A 22,312-nucleotide genomic window follows, 5' to 3' on the forward strand; every position below is an offset into this window, starting at 1 on the left:
TCAGTTGTTTTCGATATGTTAAAGTAATATAAGGTTTTTTAGAATTTATTTTATGTTTGATCTAATGATATAGATAACATTTAACACGCTATCCACACTGAAGTGAAATATTTGATTAACAAATTTAGTTTCTGTTACGGCCCAAATTATCAATTTGAAATACAGGGAAAGTGTCATGAACAACAAACAGCAACTCATAAGAAAACGTATTGAAAAAACTTTTCATTCATAAAAGCGCTTTAGATTTCCATTCTTATAGTCCTGGCAAATTTCCAATACGTAAATACTTTTTCATTTAGCCGATATTCGATTTTAGAAAAAAAAGCATTCAGGCGATTGTTTAATAATAGGACCATACTTTCTTCGACAAGTTTTGCTAAATAAACATCAAAGGGGGTTCCAAAGTTGAAATGTCAATAAAATGAAGTGTGTAATTACTCGACATAAAATATTAATTCTGTTCTTATTCGTGTCCCGTGAACCGACCAAATACTCATTATATAAATGTGGGCTCGTACTGAAATTGTAAAAGCTATTCATTTTTGTCCTGAAAGAATCCTGTCATACTATATACTTGCCTCCGTTATTTGTAAAAATCGATTTCATCTGTAATTTTACTTGTGTAATCTTTAATATATTTTTTTTAATTCTGAATGTCATTTGTCATTCATAAATATTGACGAATTTGCTGCAGAGGCTATGGAGGTTGCCGTAAATTCACATCAAAAGGAATATGTTTCAGAAAAAAATTTTCTATTTCTAAACAAATGTCGTTAAACCGTTATATTGCTGATAAATAATGGTACATTGGTAATCGCTGGTTAATCAATACACTAACTGCTCATAATAAAAGCTAATCCAAGCCTACGCCCATAAGCAATTCGATATAAAAACATTTATTGACTTTTTTTATCTACGACTAATAGATAAAGTATTATATTATATTATACTTTTTTTTCGTGGGCTTGGGAATAATATTCCCTTAGGGAGAAATCACCAGGTATTAATAGCTCTTACGCCCTCTTGCACGCAAATTAAAAAATTTCTTAAATTAAATGTCAATTTAATGCCAAATTTCGATCCGCTATACCTGTAACATGGCCCAATTATGTATAATATTTTTTCAAAAATGCAAGAATTATTGCAAAATTTAGACGATTTGCTACAGTATAGCACCCATTTTGCGTGACAGTTTGAGGTGTAAAAAAAGTAAATATCAAGATTCAAACATCAATCCCGGGCCAATCGTCAAGCAATAACGGCCTCACTCCCAGGGAGTTAGCACCATTTTCGTTTTGATCACACCAGAAAAAGTATCACCATCTCCAGGTCTATGTGTTTCTGTTTGTGTATTTGTATCGAATAGATAAAATTCTTACAATATTAAATTAATCGTACATAAAGTAACTATATTACTTGCAATAATGGCTATTATAATAATAGCTATCATTATTGACTCGTGATACTATTTTTAACTACAGGAGGACGAAATACTGGCAACTAGAGAAGAAAACTTAAGAATTATTTGTACATATTGCTTACAAAAACTATGATATTCGTTCAGCAGATTGATATTCCGATTAGGCAATTCTGTAATATAGTTACTCAACTTGATTGTATTTAAAATGTAGTTAAAAAATGTCCTCCCCGGCGGGGAATCGAACCCCGGTCTCCCGCGTGACAGGCGGGGATACTGACCACTATACTACCGAGGACTTGTTTTTTTGGAAGCAATCGTATTGAAATAGAAACATAAAAAGTTGTCTACATGAAGCGTGTGAATTTTTCAAAAGCATTAGATTTAGGCGAGGTCCAACCTCGTCGGTTATAAAGGCTGTTAACTGTTGACACTTATCGAAATTTAATACTAAATTTAGCTGCAAAATTCGGTACAAAATTTAGTGAATGTGTCATACAGAATTTATGTACAAAATTTGCATATAATAGTATATTAAGATACAACTGTATAATCAAGTCTTTAAAGCACGCGCAACGAGTTTAATGGCACGACGCGAACTTATTGAATTGATTTTATAGGCGAGAATTGTTACACTCCGTTCATTACACAGTATCTTCAACGACTTGATGCCGTAGAAATATCTGCTACCTCTTTGTCCCGCAGTTTGAAGAAACTGAAATTCACGTGGCGGAGATGCACCGTTTCTAATAGATTATTTTTAATGGAACAACAGCCCTATGTAGCTCAAAGAAGACTCAGGGCCGTAGCCAGAGGTACGCCAGGGCAGGCTGAGCCTCCCCTGAAAAATTTTAAGCCTGCCCTAGCCAGATTTCCGAATTTCCTATTGTAATTTACTAGTGTGCTAAAATATATAATTATTACTATTGCCGATGTTGCGGTTATCAATTAAACGAACATATCTATGTATAACATGTTTTTTAAAACCCGCAACGCTGCACTGTCTATCGGTATAGAATTACGATATATCAACATCTCAAATGGCCGAGGGCGTCTCGTGAAGTCGGTGGTTTATCACAAATATTTGGTGAAGCTTTGATCTCTTAGCGCATTTTTCAACGAAGGCAAACATATCTCATATTGTAAACATTACATTCTGCGCAATCCCAACTTCATTATTTATGACAATATTTCTTCGAATTTGTAACCATAGATGCTTCTAGTAAAGAAAAACATATCACATTTAGTAAAAATCGAAAACTAGAAATGTAATTCGCAAAGGGAAACACGTAGTAAAAAATCAAATGTGCGCATGCGCAAACTGCAAAATGACATCTTTTTTACTTACGAAAATCTCTGAAAAATTTTAACCATATACGCTTCTATTACGAGGACGATTGAGAAAATTTAATCTGGTTAAGAATCGGTGATTAAAAACTTTTAAATTTAAAAAATGCGAAGTACTACTTTATTTTGATGTATTTTTCTCGAGCATGCTATTAAATATAAAAGGTAGAGGATTGCGATTGCTTACCGTGAAAGAACAAGTGTGTAAAAGTAAGTGACATTTGATATCTGCTATCGTCTGTGCTGTTTGATGAGCATTAAATTCGTTCCAGGGTACATTTAATGTAGTAATAGGTCACTCTGAGAAATTCAGGGTTTCATTTTAGATTATTATTCATTATTTAAAAAAAATTCCACGTGTGTTCACAAACCTAGTAAATTTTGAATTTTTTGTTAATTTAGGCCAGCCGAGTGGTTATTTGCAAAATAAAATAAGTGCTTATGAAAATAAAGCCAGTAGTGTTTTTTTGAAAACTAGAAATGCCATTACCTACATTTCAGATTTCAGTCTGGAGGCATATTCTCGATATCATTGGAACAAGTTTGTATACGTTTGTAACGCCATTTTGACGTAATTTTGAACCAGTGGCATAGCAAACACAAACACACGTTTATGTATGCTTGCTTCATTTGTCATAGTTCAGGAATAGGCCGCCTGTCCTGAATGTTTGTGAGCCTGTCCTGATTATACAGTCTGGCTACGGCCCTGAGAAGACTACAATTTTTGAGAGACTTTAAACAAAACGAAACTTCACTCTTTCCATTACGACCTGTACGTGGTTTTAGACGAAACCTGTATATACAGTAAAGAGTCTTTTAGAAGAAGCTGGCAAGATGGTACTCTCAAAACAGTTAGAAAAAGAAGTGGTGAAGGGGTCCGGTAGGATCAGAAGATGGATTTGTACCAAATGCAAGTCTTATTTTTAAATCAAGCAAATCCGTGGACTATCATGACTCCATGAATTGCGTTAACCTTGAGAAGTGGTTTGAACAACAATTGATCCCGAACTTGGATGACACCTTCTCTTATAATTATGGACAACGCTTCTTACCATTCAGGATTGGTAGAAAAAAGTCCAAATCAATGCTGGACAAAAATGTCAATAATTATGGCTACCATCACGAGACATTACATTTGCACCAACAATGATGAAAGATCAGATCTGGGAAGTAGTGGAAAATCATATACCACCAAAACTATTTAAGTAGGCATCGCTGATAATTAAATGTTTGGCTGACTGCAAAATTGAGGTTGACAGGACGAATTAATAAAAAAGGAACTTACTTGTTTAATGACGAAGACAAGCGCTGGTGGTTCACTTGTCCACTACGGTGGATAGACAGACGACGAAGGGTTGCAAATACTTACCGCTAGACGACGACGAAATTGTTGCTAGGAATTGTGGATTCCAAGTACTAATTGTTGAACGACGACGATATTCTTGACAAATCTATTGACGAACGAACGACTTGACATCAGTTGATGGCTTGTGGTTTTCTTAATAATCGACGGCCGAACCCGGTGGTTTTCTAGCGCGCACTCCCCGCAATCTACCCTTCTCGATTCCCCTTTTTCCGCGCATGTTTGCTTTTAAGTAAGTTGGAAAGGGAAAACGGAGGGTAACGAAGTAAAGTGGCAAATAGGAAAAAAAACGAAATGATAAGGGAAAATTAAATTACAACGGGACGCAGTAGTCTCTGTTGTGCTAATAGAATTGTTTTCTCGAAGTTCACCCTATAAAGTGAGCATATTAGAAATCGTCCGGAAGAATTTTGTCTAAAGACCCATATAGTCCTATCTATAAAATAAACTATGATTTGAAATTTGTATTTTAACGTTATTAGAGCAACCAATACTTAGATACATCAAAGTTATGACAAAAGTATAATATAATAGGGTAATTAAATTGATAGTGTTGTTTTTTTCGTTATACATATACATTGCGATATTAGAAACTGAATGTTAAACCGTTACTACTGTTTCCTTCTAAGTCTTCTTTTCTTTGCAATTCTAAAATTGTTTGCCAGACCGCGGTCCCGTTTGCGGAATTAGCTCCTTGAGTAACTCCGGAATTAGATATTGCAGCTGGTTTTCTTCTATTTTATTTTCTGAGGAAAACACAAAAAATACATCGTATATCAAACATTAAATTCCAGTAGTTAAAAAATGATTATTATTGATCGGAATGTTAAGGTATTTGGTTGGTTGCGTAGTAGGTTTGTTAATAACCCGATTGGATAGTATCAAAGCCCAAAGGTATACTAACTAATCATGTTTCTTTTAACATCACTTCACGATTAAACCCAAATCTAATAGGTTTGTGCAACCGGTTCTAAGAGTGTAACAACATTAACTACAATACCAAAATTATGCCAAAATATAGTTACCTACATACGTGTGAAAATTGGAATGTAAAATTGCAAATATACTAAATGCAAAACGCCATTGTCAGGAACTGTGCGCTGTGCCAAAGTATATGTGGATGATTTGATAACGAAAACTCCACCACGTTTAAGTGCAGTATATATGTATATATACCGCATTATACAGTATACTATATTCAACGTGACAATAACAAGAGTAAGGGCACATCAAATGAACATCCTGGACTTCAAAAGAAATAAATACATTTGAAGAGTCATGTATTCTTGTATAGACAATATACTTTTTTCCGTATAGTTACTTATTTTGGTTTGACTGCATTTAAAAAGTGAGTAGGAGACTATTTCTTATCTTAACCACTGTAGGTTTATGTGAGCTCTGGATTTTAATCCTGAAGTTCGTTCATGCAGTCATTTACACAGAGACACATTTAGTTTACAAATAAGCTAATTGATACGGAACTATGTGTGGAACTACGGAACTTAACGCAAAATTCACTTCAAAGAAATAGGTAAAGTACCTCCGAACTCTTCGTATAGCAAACACTTGAATAACTCTGTAATCTGAAGGACCCGGATCCGGAAAGTTATAAATCCAAAGAATTTCGAACTGGAAGGAATTCAAATAGAAAGATTAACCGCGTCGTATCTTCCAACTTTGTGATTTGATACTACCTACTTTAATAGTTGGAATGCAGCGTTAGTATTTCTTAGCACTTTATAACTCAGCTCATTTCAAGAATACGAGGCGAGCTAGAATTGGACTTCGTTTCCACACCGACGACAAAGAACATAAATTGAATTGTCACACACTTCCACCATCTCCTATTGAATCAGATGACGAGGCTGATTAATGATATAACAGTTTAAGTGCTTTGAGATGAAGACACAATTGCTAATTAATTTGTCGAAGTTTTCTCTCAAATAAAGTTTACGAAAGAGAACTCGTTTTCCATTTACTTCAGAGCGATTAATAGTAGGTAAACAAAAGCGCTAAGGGTGTTCGGGTAATTGTTAATTTCCGCCACTGAAGAATTTAGCCACGAGGATAACTCTGAGGAAGGACTCGAACATTCCTTATTGATCGAGTTCCTTTTTATTATTAATTAATTTGATGATCATTGTGAAATGTTGGTGTGTTATTTCATTTATGGGCTGTTATTAAGTTATATTGCGAGTACTTTATTTAACCGCGGTTATAAAATGAAATGTTTTAAAATATAGAGTAAATAAAACTGGTCGTATTTTACCCACCCCCTCTGTCCGTCTTTATCATAGTCGCGTTAAGATACTATTAATTAGATGTGATCATAGGAAAAGAAAGAAAAAGTTGTTATAAGCTCATGTACAGAATTTCGGATTTCTCTTGGGAATATTTTCTTTGGAATTTGTTTGGGCGATAAGAGACTGTAAACGATTTCTATCCTTTTACTTCTTATCGTTAACTCTATATGTGAATGTGTTTACCCCATTCATTTTCATTTCAAATGCTTTACTGCAATGAAAGATTTGTATTTGTAATAGTATATGAAACGGATAGGTATTTATCAAATCACGTTTTTTTTTGTTTTGATAATTATACTAAATTTATTTTTTATTTAATGTTTTAAATCATTAATATTTACACATTTTTTGGTTTGATATGTGCTGAACGCTGATTGGAGATGATTCGCTAAAGAAAAATATCAAATTTACGTATAAAAACCTATTTGGCACTTTCTATTCCGCTCACGAATTTTTCTTCATGAATTACATCTTTGACAAATACATTTAATGAAGTTTTCAGGAAGATATAATTATCGCTTAATTTATACTTCGAGCTTTTTAAGCTAATACGCACTGCAGATAATCAGCCTTATGCTGTAAGTACATTGACTTTCATGTCAACATTGGCATGATTTCAATAAAATTGACTTTCTATTTCAATCTTGAAAAAAATCGGTATGCTGTATGTCTACTTGACTTGAAGTTATTGAAATTTATAAAGATTGAAATTTAAGTCAAGCGTTTATTTGGCAACATCGCATTTTCTCTGCAACTTCTAACTTCATTATACATTTAACCTAACCTTATTGACGTTATTTTAATTTATTTAACCCTACATTTCTTTACATCGATTGCGCGAAAATTGGTGATCGGTTTTTTGCTGCTCGCATTAGAATTAAACAGAAGTAAGTATATGTATTAACATAATTCAATAAATAAATGCTGATGAAATGCAGTAATATAGCATGTGTGTTTTGTAGATGCCCCCCAAAAAGGCTACACAAGAGCAATACCAGCTTCTAGTGGAGCAGGTTGGAGAATCTAGTTGTTTGAAGTGGGGAAAGGGTACTCTTGATCAAAAAAAGGAAGAGTGGAGCAGGATTGGTGCAGTTCTTAATTCTGTAGGAGGAGTGGAGAAAACTCCTGAAGGTTGGAAAAAGGTACTGGAATACAAATACTATGATGATTTATTCACTAATTTTTTTATTTATACAGGCATTCGTGGAGATGAAATCGCACATAAAATCAAAAATTAGGAATGGTAAGGATTTAAATGCCATTGAAAAGAAATGTGCCGAAATTGCTGGATTGAATGTGTTATGCAGCGGCATGAGCTCTGTTGAAGAGTTGGGAGTGGAGCCGCAGGGTAAGTTTTTAAATAATAAATAAAATGGACCTTCACAAGGTAAACCTGAGTAACATAAATATAATATACATAAGTGGCATCGTATAAGCCTCAGATATACATTTTTTTCTTGAAGTGTGGTTTCATATGATACAAAGGACTGTTATCAAACAAGTAAATTAGTTTAATTATAGGAAAATCAGAGGAACCCCTTCAAGATGAAGTTGCTGAGGAGACTGTGGAGGAGAATGTAAAGGAAAATAATGCTGTAAATGTAAATGACGAAGACGCCGATAGAGAAACAGGCTCACATGATGTTCCCGTTACTTCAAAATCAAAATCCAAACCAAAATCAACATATTGTAAGTATCATCCAGCATACATAACTTTATAAAGAAGAGCTTTATATAGTAAACTTTTTATTTTCAGTATTATTAAATGATCATCTGTCCTCGACAAATGAAGGGCTACGTGAAATAGCAACAGCTATACACTCGGTGGCAGATGCACTGAATAATATTGCTGTTGCTATTTCAATTAGACAGCAATAGTTTCAAAATAGGCTTAATTTTGTAAATATGTTTTGAGGTTCAGTTGTGTGATATTTAATATAAATTTGTTCACACCACTGAAACTAGTTTCAAGTTATAACATACCATAATCATTGGCTATAAATTATTAAATACTCTACCAATTATGTTTATGAGAATGTTATTTCAGTTTTTTTACGTTTTATGTGTTGAATTATGTTTATAATATAATGGTTACAAAATGAAGTCTGATGTTTTTACAGCAATTAAAAAAAAGACCTTATCTGAACAATATGAAATGTACATTCATTTTAAAAAATGCAAACATCATAATGAAGAAGCGTTTGAGACTCTATGTTCGGAACTCAATACAATAAGAAATGGCCCGAAACGGTCGACCTTAAATTGGAAAAAGGTACATAAGCATCATCTTTTTTTTGAAACTTTTCCAAGTTTGGTAGATTTTCAGCGAATGGGAATCGAAGGTGAAGGCCAAAGCAAGGCGTATTTACATGGAGCGTGAGATCACGGGAGGTGGGGTTCCAATTATTGAAATTTTAAATGATTTGGAAAGAAGATTGTTGGAAGTTTTAAGTAAAGTATTAATATACGGCCACCCTAAAGTTATAGAACTTGGGTTTTTAAAATGCAAAAAATTGAAAAGGGCTCCACCAACTATTGTTGCGAGAAAGCTCTACAAGCGTAAAAGACATTTAAGTATGACTTCATTAATTTTTATAAAATGACTTTATTTTTTTTAGAGGTACCAATGGATTTGCGTAACCTTATTAAAGACAATTCAAAAAAGCTAGTTAATAGTTTATTACTTATAAAAAACAGTCTCCAAGCGCTGGATGATGCTATTGTAAATTTTATAAAAATACAAGAATAAAACTTAACTTTTTTTTACAAACAGTAATTTTCTACTACTCTATTTCTTACAATACGGCCTTGGTGTAAAACGTTTCTTTCAGGAAGATCTAATTCTTCATCCGCATTTTGATTGTTATTGTTTACTTCATTGTTATTTTCTTCTTCATGACAATTATCTAAGAACATTTTTAACAAATAACTATACAATACACTTATGCAGTTACAACATACCATTTATGTCACCTAAATATTCATTCCTGTCAATACACAAATTGTGCATGATAGCAGCAGCATAAATAATCTGTGCTGCTCTCTCAGGAGCATAATGCAAGGTTCGATGTTTGAGAAGGCATCTAAATCTTTGTTTTAATAGACCATTTGTTCTTTCTATGATAAATATTTCGGATTGTTTTATGTCGGCGATTGTATTCTCTTTCACTATTAGTAACTGGATTAGCTATTGGTGTTAACAGCCAAGGCTCTAAGGGGTACCCTGCGTCTCCTATAATGTATGTAACTGGTGAAGTAAACAACAACATTAAAATGTGCATACCTAACAGATATGTCATTTGACGACCATTTCCTCTAAAGTTGTTCACTAAGTGCCTTCTGACCAATGATGTCTGCCAAATGGCAGAATCGTGCACAGATCCCGGAAATCTTGCGTTTATGTTTAAAATTTTTAACTTTGTATTACAAATCTGCAAAAAATTCAGTAGATAGTACATTGGTTGCTAAGAAACTATTTATTTTGCTTACTATTTGAACATTTAAGCTATAGTATTGTTTTCGACAGTAAAATACAACACCGGGCATTTCTGGGTCTTCTGTTTTTGGGGCTATGATAGCAACTTGTGTACAGTCAATACATCCAATTATTCCTGGAAATCCACCACTATCTACAAAACTGAAACAAGTTATGGTACATAGATATTTAATTATGTAGAAGGTATATCTTGTTTCAAAGCAAATAAATAAGTACCTATAGATTAGCAATTGCAACACTAAAAGCGGTCATCATGATTGCAATGGTTTCATGTTTTCAAATTGTTCTATATGGCAATCTCAAATGCAGCTGGTTGTATACATGTTACTAATCTTGTACTTCAATTAATTAATTCCCAACTCACCGTTGTTTTTCCTGGTTTTTCTCCACTTCAGTTTCCGGGAACTTTATGAGGTGGCCTAATACTTGTACTAAAATGTCAGTTACTTCTGTAAGACATCTGCTTACTGAAGTTTGATGCATGCTTGTCAGGTAATCTTGACCTACCCCTCTTTGATATGATCCATGACTTAAAAAGTGTAATGCAGCAAAAAACTAAAGTTAAACAAAAACTAGCATTGCACTTGACAACACGTTACTTACCCTAAGACCTTTAGGGATGGCTGTTGTGCGTGCTGAATCCCTCATATGTGGAAGAATTTGATCAAGTACCCATTGAGCTAGCTGCCTTGATATGCGAAACAAACCTTTAAAAGTAATTTCAGGCAAAGTTAAAGGATCACTATGATCTCTCAATTGTCGACGTTGTAGATTCAATTGGCGTCTGTTAAAAGCATTATTTTCATGTTCTTTATTAGTTCAGTCTTGTGTCTTACCTGACAATTTCGTTTTCAAGTACGTCAATAATAAAAACTAGTTCCATTTTGATTACACTACCTCAGATGTCACAGTTCACTAACGAAAAGGATTAATTGATGTAAAAACCACGCAAGTTTAATTATATTTTGAGTTAATTTGGCTCAAACAAAACTCAACAGTTGCTATAATAATAATATATATTTGTGCTAAAAATACATTACTGTATTTACACTTGTCATATTTAAAAATAAAACAAATTAAAATTAACATCACAGCTTGGAGGACAAAAATTCATCGATCGAATAAAAGCTACCAGTTAGCAAGATTTTTTTAACATCAATTCTGAATTTATTTAAAGAGGCAGTCCTTAGCGTGTCAGGTAGATGATTAAACAATTTGGGACCGTGATAGTTGGTTGAATTCCTACTCCTGTTGAGTCTTAAGCGTTTTATGTTGATTAAGTCTTTGGTACGGGTATCGTGTGCATGAATGTCATTTTGAGTCGTATATACATGTACGTTGTTTTTCACTTCGAGGAGGGTGTGATAAATATAAATACAGGGTAAAGTTAGTATACGATGTTCCTTAAACTTATGTCGTACGTCTTCAGTGTACCGAACACCTGTAATTATTCTCACAATGCGTTTTTGCAGTTTGAAAATTAATTTGGCACTACTAGAAAAACCCCAAACACTTATACCGTAGGACATATGTGTGACGATGAGGCTGTGGTAGCAGGTCCAAAGTACTTCCATCGATACAAATTGCTTTAAATTTCTAAGAAGGTAAATGCTTTTAGAAATTTTGTTGGCCGTGTAGAGAATATGTTTCTCCCAGTTTAGGTTTTCGTCGATGTAGATTCCTAAGAATTTCACTGGATCATTGACCTCCTTCTTGCATGGTAGGCATGGCTTGACTCTGAGTCGAGTACGAAAATGTATGGTTTGCGTTTTCCCCTTATTCAGCTTAATTTCATTCGAAATAAGCCAGTTTTCCATACATTGTAAGGACGAGTTCATAGCTTGTAGCCTCGTTTCTTCGGATTTTCCTTTCGATAGTATCGTAGTGTCGTCCGCGTATAAGATAGTTTTAGATGCTGTTAGGTGATGAATCATGTCATTTATGTACAATAAAGATAGAGTGGGCCCAAGGACAGACCCTTGTGGTACACCCCTTGTCACTATCAAAGCGTCCGAACTAACGTTATTTACTATAACGATTTGCTGACGATTTTGCAAGTATGATTGGATCATGCTTAAACCATACCATTTGCATTTCTCTATGAGTATAGCATGCGATACGGAGTCGAACGCCTTTGTTAAGTCGTAGAATTGGGCCGATACCAGATCGTGATTTTCGAAAGCAGTGCAGACGAAATCTTGTAGTTGCAAGATAGCTTGAATGGTAGATCTATTTTTTCTAAAACCGTACTGGGAATTTGTGAGTATCCTTTCATTTTCGACGTGCGTGCATATTTGGGTCTGTAAGATCAGCTCTAGGATTTTGCCAAATATTGGAACTATTGAAATTGAAATTTGACAAATCCAAATGGTTACCTTTGTTCTTATGTAATGGCATCATTTTCGTTGTCTTTAGATGATCTGGGAAGACACCAAGCGACAAGCAGTCATTGATTAGCAATGTTAAGGGTTCAATAATGATATTTTTAATAGCTTTGATCATTTTTGCGGTAATTCCGTAAATGTCTTTTGAAGTAGTCGTTTTTAAACCATTAATGATACTACGGAGATAATTAAACGAGACTTCTGCGAGATTAAACTTTTGATAATTTTTGGAATGTACCTGAGTGGGTAAGATGTAAGTCTTTGAGGTGTCGACGATTGAGGTTGCATTTGCAAAGTACCTGTTAATTTCGTTCGGACTGTGCTGTGAGTGTACCTGGCGGGACGTAGGGGTTCTGTTTTCACTAATGACATTCCAGATTGCCTTAGTATTACTTCTGTGCCTCAAGATGTATTGGTTGTGAGCCTCCCACTTGAATTTACGTAGTTTGCAAGTATACTCTTTCCGTTTCCGCTCTAACATTTCTAGATTTGCTGAACTTGGGTGTAGATTGCAGACCTCTGTGAGAAAATTTAGCGTGTCACGAAGAGATTGTAGGGTTTTATTAAACCACTTAATGCCCTTTTTATGTGTGACAAGGCGCTTCTTAGGAAAACATTCCTGAGCATGATTGGAGATGATGCGAGTGAATGTTTCAAACCTGTTGTTAATATCCATTTCCTTATTTTTTACAAATTCAAAATTAACGGCGTCAATTTTGTTATAAAAATAATATAATCCTTGTAGAGTAACTGGTTGGATGTATCTAATGTGTCGAGGAGAAGCGTCTGTTCGAATGCTAACCTTCACTGAGAGAGCAATGGCTTTATGGTCAGAGAGAAATGGGTCTTCAACAATCGTTTCGTGATCACTAAAGACATCTTTGTTGATTAGGAAGTTATCCAGGCAATTGTCGAGCCTTGTTGGGGTTTTTATTAACGTTATATAATTAAAGGATACCAACAAATTAGAAAATATAATGCTGTTTGACTCTTTTGTATTAAATTTAATATTAAATACTACTAAACTAAATACTACACAAATTTCAGTTACGAAATATTCTTGACTTTATTTTAGTTCCTTAACGGGCAAAGTTTTTCAAGACTATATAATTATTGACTTTTTTCAATGTTGAGATAGGAATACTTCAAGGATTTGTCTTAGAGCATACGAACTATATGTCAATTGACCTGATTTCAATATATTGAAATAGGAAAATTTCAATAAATTGAGTACAGTGCTATTCTGCATACCAATCCGCCATATTTATTGAAATGTCTTTCATATGTCAATCTTATGACGTCATTTCAAGCTTGACTTAATGTCAATGTACTTACTGCATAGGGCTGAATATGTTTTAGTTATGTTATCACAACATTTTTCCTAATAAGTTCATTATATTGCACGCTTTAACTTAATAACAACGTTAATAACAGACTGATATTAATAAACGTACATGTTCGTAAAAAGGTGATCACGACCGAGGGGACCTACCGAGTTGTTCGTCCAAGCGTTTGTAAATAATTACAGTTTAACAAGACCCTTTTATTAACATTTAATGTTGTACATTCAACCTGCACACATAAGCTGCTTTCCTTTCATGCAGATGAAGCCACAGGGCTTCAAAATTTTAGGCGCCCCAGGTCTGCTGCGAATGGAACAAGAATTTTCGATACAAAGAAACTCACTGTGTCAGCTGTTCTCTCTTTGTTGATTTTCTAAAAGTAGCATAACCTCAATGTTAATAAAAAGTGGAAATGGAACCCTTTTGTGAAAAGGAATTGATTATAAACGTATGAATTAATATTGTAGGTACCATAATGCCTGTTAACAAACTACTTTGTAGGCATTATTATCCAAGTCATGGTGTTCTGATTCCTCAGAAAGTTCTTTTACTTTATCATCAGATGAGGAGCAGTCGGAAAGAAGAAAGTTAATCAGAATTGAAGAATATGTTGAACGTGTAGTGCATAATTACAGCAATGATGAATTTAAGATTCATTTTAGGATGAAGCGATCAACTGCCTACAAGGCCATAGGTGAGAGAGCATAGAAACGTGTGTAATTTTATTTGTTGATTGAATTCTTTAAGATCTTCTTAAATGTTCAAAATATATACCATCCCATAGTTCAAAATATATACCATCCCATAAAGATGGACGTGATAAAATATCATGCGAAAAAGCTTTTCTCCTGACCTTATGGTATCTAAGCAACCAAGAAACTTTTCGACAAGTTTCAGATAGGTTTAACGTAACCCTAAGTTCCGCTCATAGATGCACGAAGCGGGTGCTGGAATTTCTACTTTCAATGAAATCGGACGTTATTACATGGCCATCAGATGTCGAAGCTGAAGTTATTGTAGAAGGTTTTCGTAAGAAAAAGGGGATTGAGGGTGTTATAGGTGCCATAGACGGTAGTCACATCGAAATAAATAAGCCCGGTGAAGAACAACTTGCTTATATTAATAGAAAAGGATACCATAGCCTACTTGTACAAGTAATTGTAGATCACAATAAACAATTTTTAGATGTTTATTGTGGGGAACCTGGTTCCATGCATGATGCCAGACTGTTAAGAAAATCAGGCATTTATAAAAAAATACACAATAACCCAGATTTCCTTAGAGACAAATTTATAATTGGTGACACAGCTTATCCAAATTTCCATTGGCTAGTCACCCCTTTTAAAGATAATGGGCATCTAACACAGGATCATAATGAATTTAATTATAAACTCTCTGCCACCAGAGTGGTAGTAGAGAATGCGCTAGGATTACTAAAAGGCAGGTTTAGGCGGTTAAGAAAACTGGATAATTTAAATATGAACTTGTGCAGTAAAATAATTATGGGGGCTTGTATACTTCACAATATTTGTCTTGCTGAGGATGATTTTATAGAAACGGATACAACAGATTTTAACCAACCACCAGAAACACAGTATCGTATCACGAGCATTAACATAGATGGGCACGTAAATAAACGACAACAATTGTTTGAGTCGATGTATAATAAGTCTCTGTAACTTTACAATCACTCCTATGCAGTAAAATCATTGATTTGATGTCAACATTGAAACCATTTCAAGAATATTATTTTGGATATTTCAATGTTGAAAAAATTTCGTATTCTGTATGGGCACTTGATTTGAAAATATTGAAATCATAGATTGATTGAAATAAAAGTCAATGTGTCATTTGGCAACATGGCATTGTATTAAATTTACCAACTTCATATTTGTTAGAATAGAATCTCTGGTCTTTAAATATTAAACATAACCTTTTAATCTTTCTTGAATGTTGTGTGTGCACAGTGCAAATATATTTATTTTCTTTGTGATTTTTATTAAATAAAGAAGGTAAGTATGATAACTATTTGATCATAAAAGTAATGATTAAACAGCTTTTACTGGTTGTGTCCTTGTGTTGATATGTATGTGCTGCATTTCTTGTACGCATGCATTGAATTTAAAACTTTAAATTTCAATGATGTATGTATGTTTATATGAGGCTATTAATGGACAAATTACAACCCTAAAACTGAATCCACATGATATGATTTCTCGGGTCCGCTGTAACTGTGATCAATATAATCATTTAAAAGTTCACAACCACAACTTTGTTCTTTTATTGGTCACAGTCGCAACAGATCTGTGAAATCGTGAATGATGTGGATTCAGCCTAATTGATATGTATGTATCGATAAGTACTAGATGTTAATTTTTAATTTAGATGCCGCCAAAAAAGGCAACGCCTGAGCAGTATAAACTGCTTGTGGACATGTTTGCTGAAAGTAAATGCTTGAGGTGGGGAAAAGGAACTCCAGGTGAAAAAAAGGAAGCATGGGAAGCCATCAGTGCTGCAGTTAATACTTTAGGAGTTGAGAAATCGTCAGATGGATGGAAAAAGGTGGTGTTTATAATTAAAGATAAATGCTATTATACATATTTTTTTAGGCCTTTATTGAGATGAAATATCACATCAAATCAAAAATCCGAGCTTCAAAGCAGCTCAACCCAACTGAAAATAGATGTGCAGAAGTCACCGGATTGTTTATATCCTGCTCTGGAATTTCTGGGGTTCAGGAAATGGGAATGCCACCTGTTGGTGAGTTTCAATTATTTGAAATCTTAACATCAATAGACAATTTCTATCAAAGTTGACCCTAAAAAAAAGATAAAGGCTATCCTAGTTGATATTACAATTATTTTACAATTAATATTATTACTATATTTTTTTGAAAGTTTGTTCAATTCACTTTATTAGAGGTGTCTTTATTGTTATAGTTGATGCGATAGATACACAGGAACCCGAAGAGGGCCCTCAAGATGAGTCGGTCGAAATAAATCCACCTGACGGTAATGAGTTGCTGAGTAAGTATAGGTGGATACTTGTATATAACAAGGCTTGTAAATTTTAGTGAATCCGAATGCATGTGAGGTTGTTGAGGAAGAATTCGAGGAGGTAGAAACAGCCTCAAAAAAAAAACGTAAAACAACTCAAGGTAGGTATTTCTAGATTTATCTATTTCTTCTGTTAATTGAACGTTGCATCAATTACACATTCACGTTTGCAGTATTGCTCAATGAACATGTTGTATCTACAAACAGAGGGTTGCAGAATATAGCACTTGCGATTCAGTCAGTTGCAGATGCAATTAATAATATAGCTTTTGTGTTGGGTGGAACAACGGACGAGGAATATGAAGAACAGTAGAATTAATGTTACTGTGTAACTGTACAATGTAGCTTCCGAAATGTTTTGTTTTTTTATTTTTTTTATTGAAAATGTATGTGTTAGTTTTTTGTGTATTGTTGATTATATGTATGTATATATATATACAAATTGATGTAGTTTTCTTTTATAGCAATAAAAAAAACAAAAACTACACCACAACAGTACGAAATGTATATAAATTTTAAGAAATATAAATACGACAATGAAGAAAATGCTTTTAAAGCATTATGTGAAGAACTGAATGGGGAAAAAAAATTGCAACGCTCTGTTGAAAATTGGAAAAGGGTATATACCTGAGGTGTGTGCTTAAAATCACTTATATGATGTAAAATAGGTTTTTACTGTTTGGGAATCAAAAGTGAAAGCAAAAGCTAGGAGAAACTATTTGGAACAAGAGCGCACAGGAGGTGGAGTTCCTATCTTAGAAATTCTGGATGAACTTGAACTACAATTGTTATCTGTTTTAACAAAAATTTTAATATATGGGCATCCAAAGGTTGTAGAATTGGGATTTACAAAACCAAAGAAGACAAAGACGTGTCCCATTAAACTTTCTGTAGGAAAGAGATACAGACATTTGAGTAATGACAATTTGTGTATTTACTGTTTTATCAGATTGTTTTTAGGAAAATCCACTGATTTATACACCACATTGAAAAGCGGCTCAACAAAACTAAAAAATAGTTTACTCGCTATTCAAAAAAGTTTGCATGCTCTGCATGATGCGATTTTAAACCTATTTACTCTAGTTTTAAGTACATCTACATAATAAATGTTTATTATTCAATGGTTTATTATAGCTATATGCAGTAATTATCCACCACTCTGTTCCTCATATTACGGCCATAACGTAAAAAGTTTCTTTCGGCATGATCTACACCTACACCATCAATATTGTTATCAATGTTGCCTGCATCATGACAGTCATTAAACTCTTCTCCATTACCGTTACCTAAGAAAGAATGGTTTACTGATTACAAAAGTAAACAAAAATTTACCATTAATGTCATCAAGATATTCATTTCGAGTAATGCAAAGATTGTGCAATATGGCAGCCGAATAAATAATGTGTGCAGCGCGTTCGGGAGAATAATGCAATGTCCTGTGTTTAAGGCAGCATCGAAAGCGTTGTTTTAATACACCAATAGTCCTCTCCACAGTATTTCTAATATTAATATGGCGACGGTTGAATTGTCTTTCTGCATCGGTTAATGGATTTGCTATTGGAGTGAGTAGCCATGGTTCCAGTGGGTAACCTGAATCTCCTATAAATATTGAATTAACTGGCCAACTCTTTAACTAATAATTGTAATAAAACTGCCCCTTACCCAATAAATAAGTCGTTTGGTTTCTATTTCCAACATAATTATTTACCAAATGCCTTCTCACTAATGATGTTTGCCATATCGCCGAATCATGTACGGATCCAGGGAATCTGGCATTGATATTAGTTATTTTTAGCTGTGCATTACAAATCTGCAACTAAAAAGTTCATATGGTCCCTATGTGATATTAAAAAAATTCTAAATATTTGTATTATCAGAACCTAGTGCATTAAATAACTCTATAAACAATGATTATTTCCAAAATTTTTTTTATATTAAAATAAAAGATTAAGAATATATACTATAACAGTATAACACTAATTAATAACCAGCATTATAATCAAAATGTTTACTCACTATCTGCACATTTAAACTATAATATTGCTTTCTGCAATAAAAAATAACCCCTGGCATTTCTGGGTGTTCTGTTTTTGGTGCTACTATGGCTATTTGGGTGCCATCAATGCACCCTATTATACCAGGAAATCCACCTATGCCAATAAACCTAAAAACAATTATAAAAATAAGGAAATTTATCAATATAAATCATACAATTGCTTTTCCTGATTTTTTTCAGCTTCTCCTTCTGGAAATTGTATGGTATAACCCAATACTTCTACCATAACATCTGTTACTTCTGTGATGCATCTGCTCACAGAACTTTGATGCATATTCGTCAAATAATCTTGACCAATACCTTTTTGATAAGAGCCTTGGCTCAAAAAATGCAAAGTAGTAAAGAACTAAAATTTAACAAACCTTGTGATAAACAAACACAAATGATTTGTTTACCCTTAACCCCTTTGGAATGGATGTGTTACGTGCACAATCTCTCATGTGAGGTAGGAGTTGTGTGAGCACCCAATGTGCTAGTTCTCTCGAAACTCTAAATATGCCCCTAAAATGTTCCTCTGGCAGAGATAAAGGGTCACTAGTGTCTCTTAGATGTCTACGATGTAGATTAACATTTCGCCTATTAATTACAGAAAAATAGTAAGAACACTCTACAGAAAGTGTTGCTACCTGTTCCTATCCTCTTCTAATATTTCTACCAAAAAATCTAAGTCCATTTTTAATGTTTAACCACACTTTTTACTCATTTCAAGTATGTATAACGTGCTAGATTTTTCAATACGTTTGAAAAATTGATTTGATTTCAACCTTGACTTGAAAATTATTTCAATTTTTGCATTAGTGCATATAGATTCTTGTAATCTACAAGGTCACTTGGTGTGATTTCAATTTATTGAAACGTCTACTTTCAATAAATTGAAATGTGTGTCATACTGCATACCAAATATTGAAATTGCTGTCAAATGTCGTTTTTATGTCATAATTTCAACCTTGACTTAAGTCAAATGTGCATACTGCATAAGGCCGAATGTAAATATTTTTTATACCTACATAAAGATGAATTTTAAAAGTAATCATTGTTTTAAATTGAGGTACTTTTCAAGAAGATCTAATTTCCTGTTTTCAAGTGCAATATACTCTTCGTGCCGTTTTTGTCGTTTTTCACACTCCTTACGTTTTAATTCAATGTACTCTCGCTTGAATCTTTTTTCGCTGAATTTCCCATCGTGTTGGGCCTGTTGGGGTACTATTGTCTCATTACTTATGCGCTTGATAAAGTGGATTCATTTGGACTTGCTGGAACTTCTGGTATTTCATCGATTCTGCCTTCGCTGGAATCTAATGCATGTGAACACGAATTTGTCGGATTTGATCCCAGCTCGTCCATTAAATCAAAAAAATTGAAGCGAGACGGCGAGCGACCAGTTCTAGATTTATTGTCTTTAGCTTTGCGGTAACTTTTTAATAAACTGTTCCATTTATTTTGCACTATTGCTGCATTCACATTGTACTTACTACTTATTAAATCATTTGCCACGTTTTCAAACACCTGCTTCCTCTTTTTGGGATGATTTAAATCTTCAATATGTGTAGTCATGGATTTTATCAAATCCGCCACTTGATTGTATTGCCACACATAATTTACTTTTGTATTACCATCTACATCGCACAACGTATTTCCTGCAGCAACTTCAGCGACTGCCTCCGATTCAATAGCAGTTGGTTCCGTATCATCCTCGGCCTCGGCAGTGACAGGGTTTTTGCTATAAGAATCTTGCATAATTTTTGCGGGAAGTAACAATGAATTCGCAAATTTGTCATCTAAAGAAAACAAAAATCATTTATACATAGGTATAAAGGTACCTAAAACAATTGTAACTTACCTTCACGTGCTCGCTGAGCATCTTCCTCGCTCAGAAATAAAGTATATGCTATTCCACTTTCGGGATCAAGAATTTGAAGTCTTTGGGTACTTCCCATACTTCCGGCTTGCCAAAAATATTTAAAAATTTACGTTCACACACAAATTGTATACCACGAGCTATGTTGACAGCTAACCTCAAATCTGAAAAATGTAAACAAAAGCGTCAAGCCGAAGCAGTATAGCTTCTCCTTGAGGGGGCAGGGGAAGGAAACATTGGACGAGCTCAAGGCGTAAACGCTAACTTGAAAGGAACGCTTGGTTGACAGTTACGCAGCGCCTGCGGGCAGCTAAGTGGGTGAAAGGAAAGCGCCTATAGACTGTCATTTACGTTCGCTACTTTCAATTTAATCTACAGCGTTGTCACGTTTACATTTTTACACTTGTGCTCTCCACTCCTCTCCTTATAAGTTTAACTTTTGGGGAGGTTTTACAACTCTATTATTACGTCTTAATATAGGAGATTCGTTTTCAATTTCCACAGGCGATGGTACTCGATGTTGAACACTTTCATCGATACTATCCCTTATTGTCACTGTACTTGCTACGTCAATATTGGTTACAACTGGACTATTGTCTCTTGTCTGGTTCACCAATATTTGATATTCGCAAATTGTTCGCGTGTTACAAAAATACTTTGTCTTCGACTTCCACTAAGTATAGATAATACTCTGTGTTTAAGTTTTTCTAAAACCCTGGCTATTGCCTCATAAGATGTCCAAACAGCTTTTACAGAAGCGGCTCTTGCTGTCCAGCGTGTTTTAGACAGATTTTTTAAATTGCAACGCGTTCTTAATTTTACTCGTCTTGAAAGCATAAAAAGCGTTTGGTACTGCCTGAAAAAAAAACGTAACAATGTTTCTAATGTGTCGTAAAAGTTTCGAATTAAACTACTTACGTTGCCCGCCGATTCTGTAAAAATATTTAGACGATTAGCTTGGCATGGAATATACGGAATATGGTGTTCGCAAATCTCAGAAAATTTTTGTTGAAGGCCATTGTACTTTCCGGACATGTTCGATGCAAAATCATGACTGAAACACCAGGGAGTCAATCGGCAATCCTTGTGCAATGATTTCGTTGAACATTTTCTGTGCTAATTCAGCCCCAATATTTTTTGATAACACTACGTCCGTTTTTAGAAGATGCCCCACAGGTTCTCCAGAGTTAACGTCAACGTATCTTACGTTTATGGTAAGACGATCAACGTGTGACATATCAGGCGTAGTATCAGCCATAACGGAGTACATTTTAGCGTCCAATATGTCTTTTACAATGCTTTTACGAACCTCTGTAGCCAACAATAGGCCAAGCAATGGGGGACTCAAAAGTGCTTTACCTGGGACAAAATACAGGAGTTTTGAAACTTAGCAGTCAAGTACATTCGATTGATGTATTGTTCCATCGTTCCTTTTAAACGTGTTGGTGATGAGGATTTGAATTAAAGAAAAAAACTTTTTTAGACACGTTTTTTATATTTATTAATGCGGCTATCGATTTCAACCTATATCAGGTCATCTTCAGGCCGAGCGTCATATGGTGAAGTGAAGGGTGCATATAATATTTTTAACGATGTTCTATAATATGTGTATTAGTTGTCAGGAATGATAGTTTAAATGTAATAAAACCTCACTTTTATTCAAGTCAAGTACATACCTATATTTAACCT

At 34.2% G+C, this 22,312-nt stretch overlaps 3 protein-coding genes and 1 non-coding gene across 14 annotated transcripts; 2 read left to right on the top strand and 2 right to left on the bottom strand.

Annotated features, from left to right (window-relative positions):
* Positions 1-1,643: 1,643 nt before the first annotated feature.
* On the bottom strand, positions 1,644-1,715 carry Trnad-guc. The gene has a single exon. It is a non-coding gene; the product is annotated as a tRNA-Asp (tRNA).
* Positions 1,716-6,778: 5,063 nt separating this feature from the next.
* Positions 6,779-9,200, top strand: LOC116173414. 4 transcript variants are annotated; one of them, XM_031490876.1, is made up of 7 exons: positions 6,779-7,317; positions 7,377-7,572; positions 7,628-7,778; positions 7,952-8,119; positions 8,551-8,702; positions 8,749-9,004; positions 9,049-9,200. In XM_031490876.1, exons 2-7 carry the CDS (start codon positions 7,393-7,395, stop codon positions 9,177-9,179), a joined length of 1,038 nt encoding a protein of 345 aa, XP_031346736.1. In that variant the 5' UTR covers positions 6,779-7,317; positions 7,377-7,392; the 3' UTR covers positions 9,180-9,200. The 4 variants fall into 4 exon arrangements, with proteins under 4 accessions (XP_031346736.1, XP_031346735.1, XP_031346738.1 ...); XM_031490875.1 differs by having other exon boundaries at positions 6,780-7,317; positions 7,393-7,572; XM_031490877.1 differs by lacking the exon at positions 9,049-9,200 and having other exon boundaries at positions 6,786-7,317; positions 7,393-7,572; positions 8,757-8,898.
* Positions 9,201-13,346: 4,146 nt separating this feature from the next.
* Positions 13,347-17,799, top strand: LOC116173416. Of its 4 annotated transcripts, none has more exons than XR_004145939.1 (7): positions 13,347-15,665; positions 16,039-16,215; positions 16,263-16,413; positions 16,593-16,810; positions 17,174-17,328; positions 17,378-17,624; positions 17,670-17,799. XR_004145939.1 is itself a non-coding variant. In XM_031490884.1 (6 exons), the coding sequence occupies exons 2-6, from the start codon at positions 16,039-16,041 to the stop codon at positions 17,020-17,022; spliced, it is 639 nt and encodes a 212-aa protein (XP_031346744.1). In that variant the 5' UTR covers positions 13,347-15,665; the 3' UTR covers positions 17,023-17,127. The 4 variants fall into 4 exon arrangements, 2 of the variants coding, with proteins under 2 accessions (XP_031346744.1, XP_031346745.1); XR_004145938.1 differs by having other exon boundaries at positions 16,593-16,679; positions 16,727-16,810; positions 17,174-17,624; XM_031490884.1 differs by lacking the exons at positions 17,174-17,328; positions 17,378-17,624; positions 17,670-17,799 and adding an exon at positions 16,883-17,127 and having other exon boundaries at positions 16,593-16,679; positions 16,727-16,810.
* LOC116173415 (putative nuclease HARBI1) lies at positions 17,680-20,933 on the bottom strand. 5 transcript variants are annotated; one of them, XM_031490882.1, is made up of 8 exons: positions 20,606-20,918; positions 19,392-20,543; positions 19,161-19,341; positions 18,921-19,085; positions 18,726-18,873; positions 18,372-18,525; positions 18,042-18,308; positions 17,680-17,995 (listed from the first exon to the last, which is right to left on the bottom strand). In XM_031490882.1, the coding sequence occupies exons 4-8, from the start codon at positions 19,037-19,039 to the stop codon at positions 17,844-17,846; spliced, it is 840 nt and encodes a 279-aa protein (XP_031346742.1). In that variant the 5' UTR covers positions 19,040-19,085; positions 19,161-19,341; positions 19,392-20,543; positions 20,606-20,918; the 3' UTR covers positions 17,680-17,843. The 5 variants fall into 5 exon arrangements, 4 of the variants coding, with proteins under 4 accessions (XP_031346742.1, XP_031346740.1, XP_031346741.1 ...); XM_031490880.1 differs by having other exon boundaries at positions 18,921-19,341; XM_031490883.1 differs by having other exon boundaries at positions 17,681-17,995; positions 18,372-18,519; positions 18,921-19,341; positions 20,606-20,917.
* Between the last annotated feature and the right edge of the window lie 1,379 nt (positions 20,934-22,312).

The sequence above is a fragment of the Photinus pyralis genome, unplaced genomic scaffold, assembly GCF_008802855.1.
Source record: "Photinus pyralis isolate 1611_PpyrPB1 unplaced genomic scaffold, Ppyr1.3 Ppyr1.4_LG6, whole genome shotgun sequence".
Taxonomy (NCBI): Eukaryota; Metazoa; Arthropoda; class Insecta; order Coleoptera; family Lampyridae; genus Photinus; species Photinus pyralis.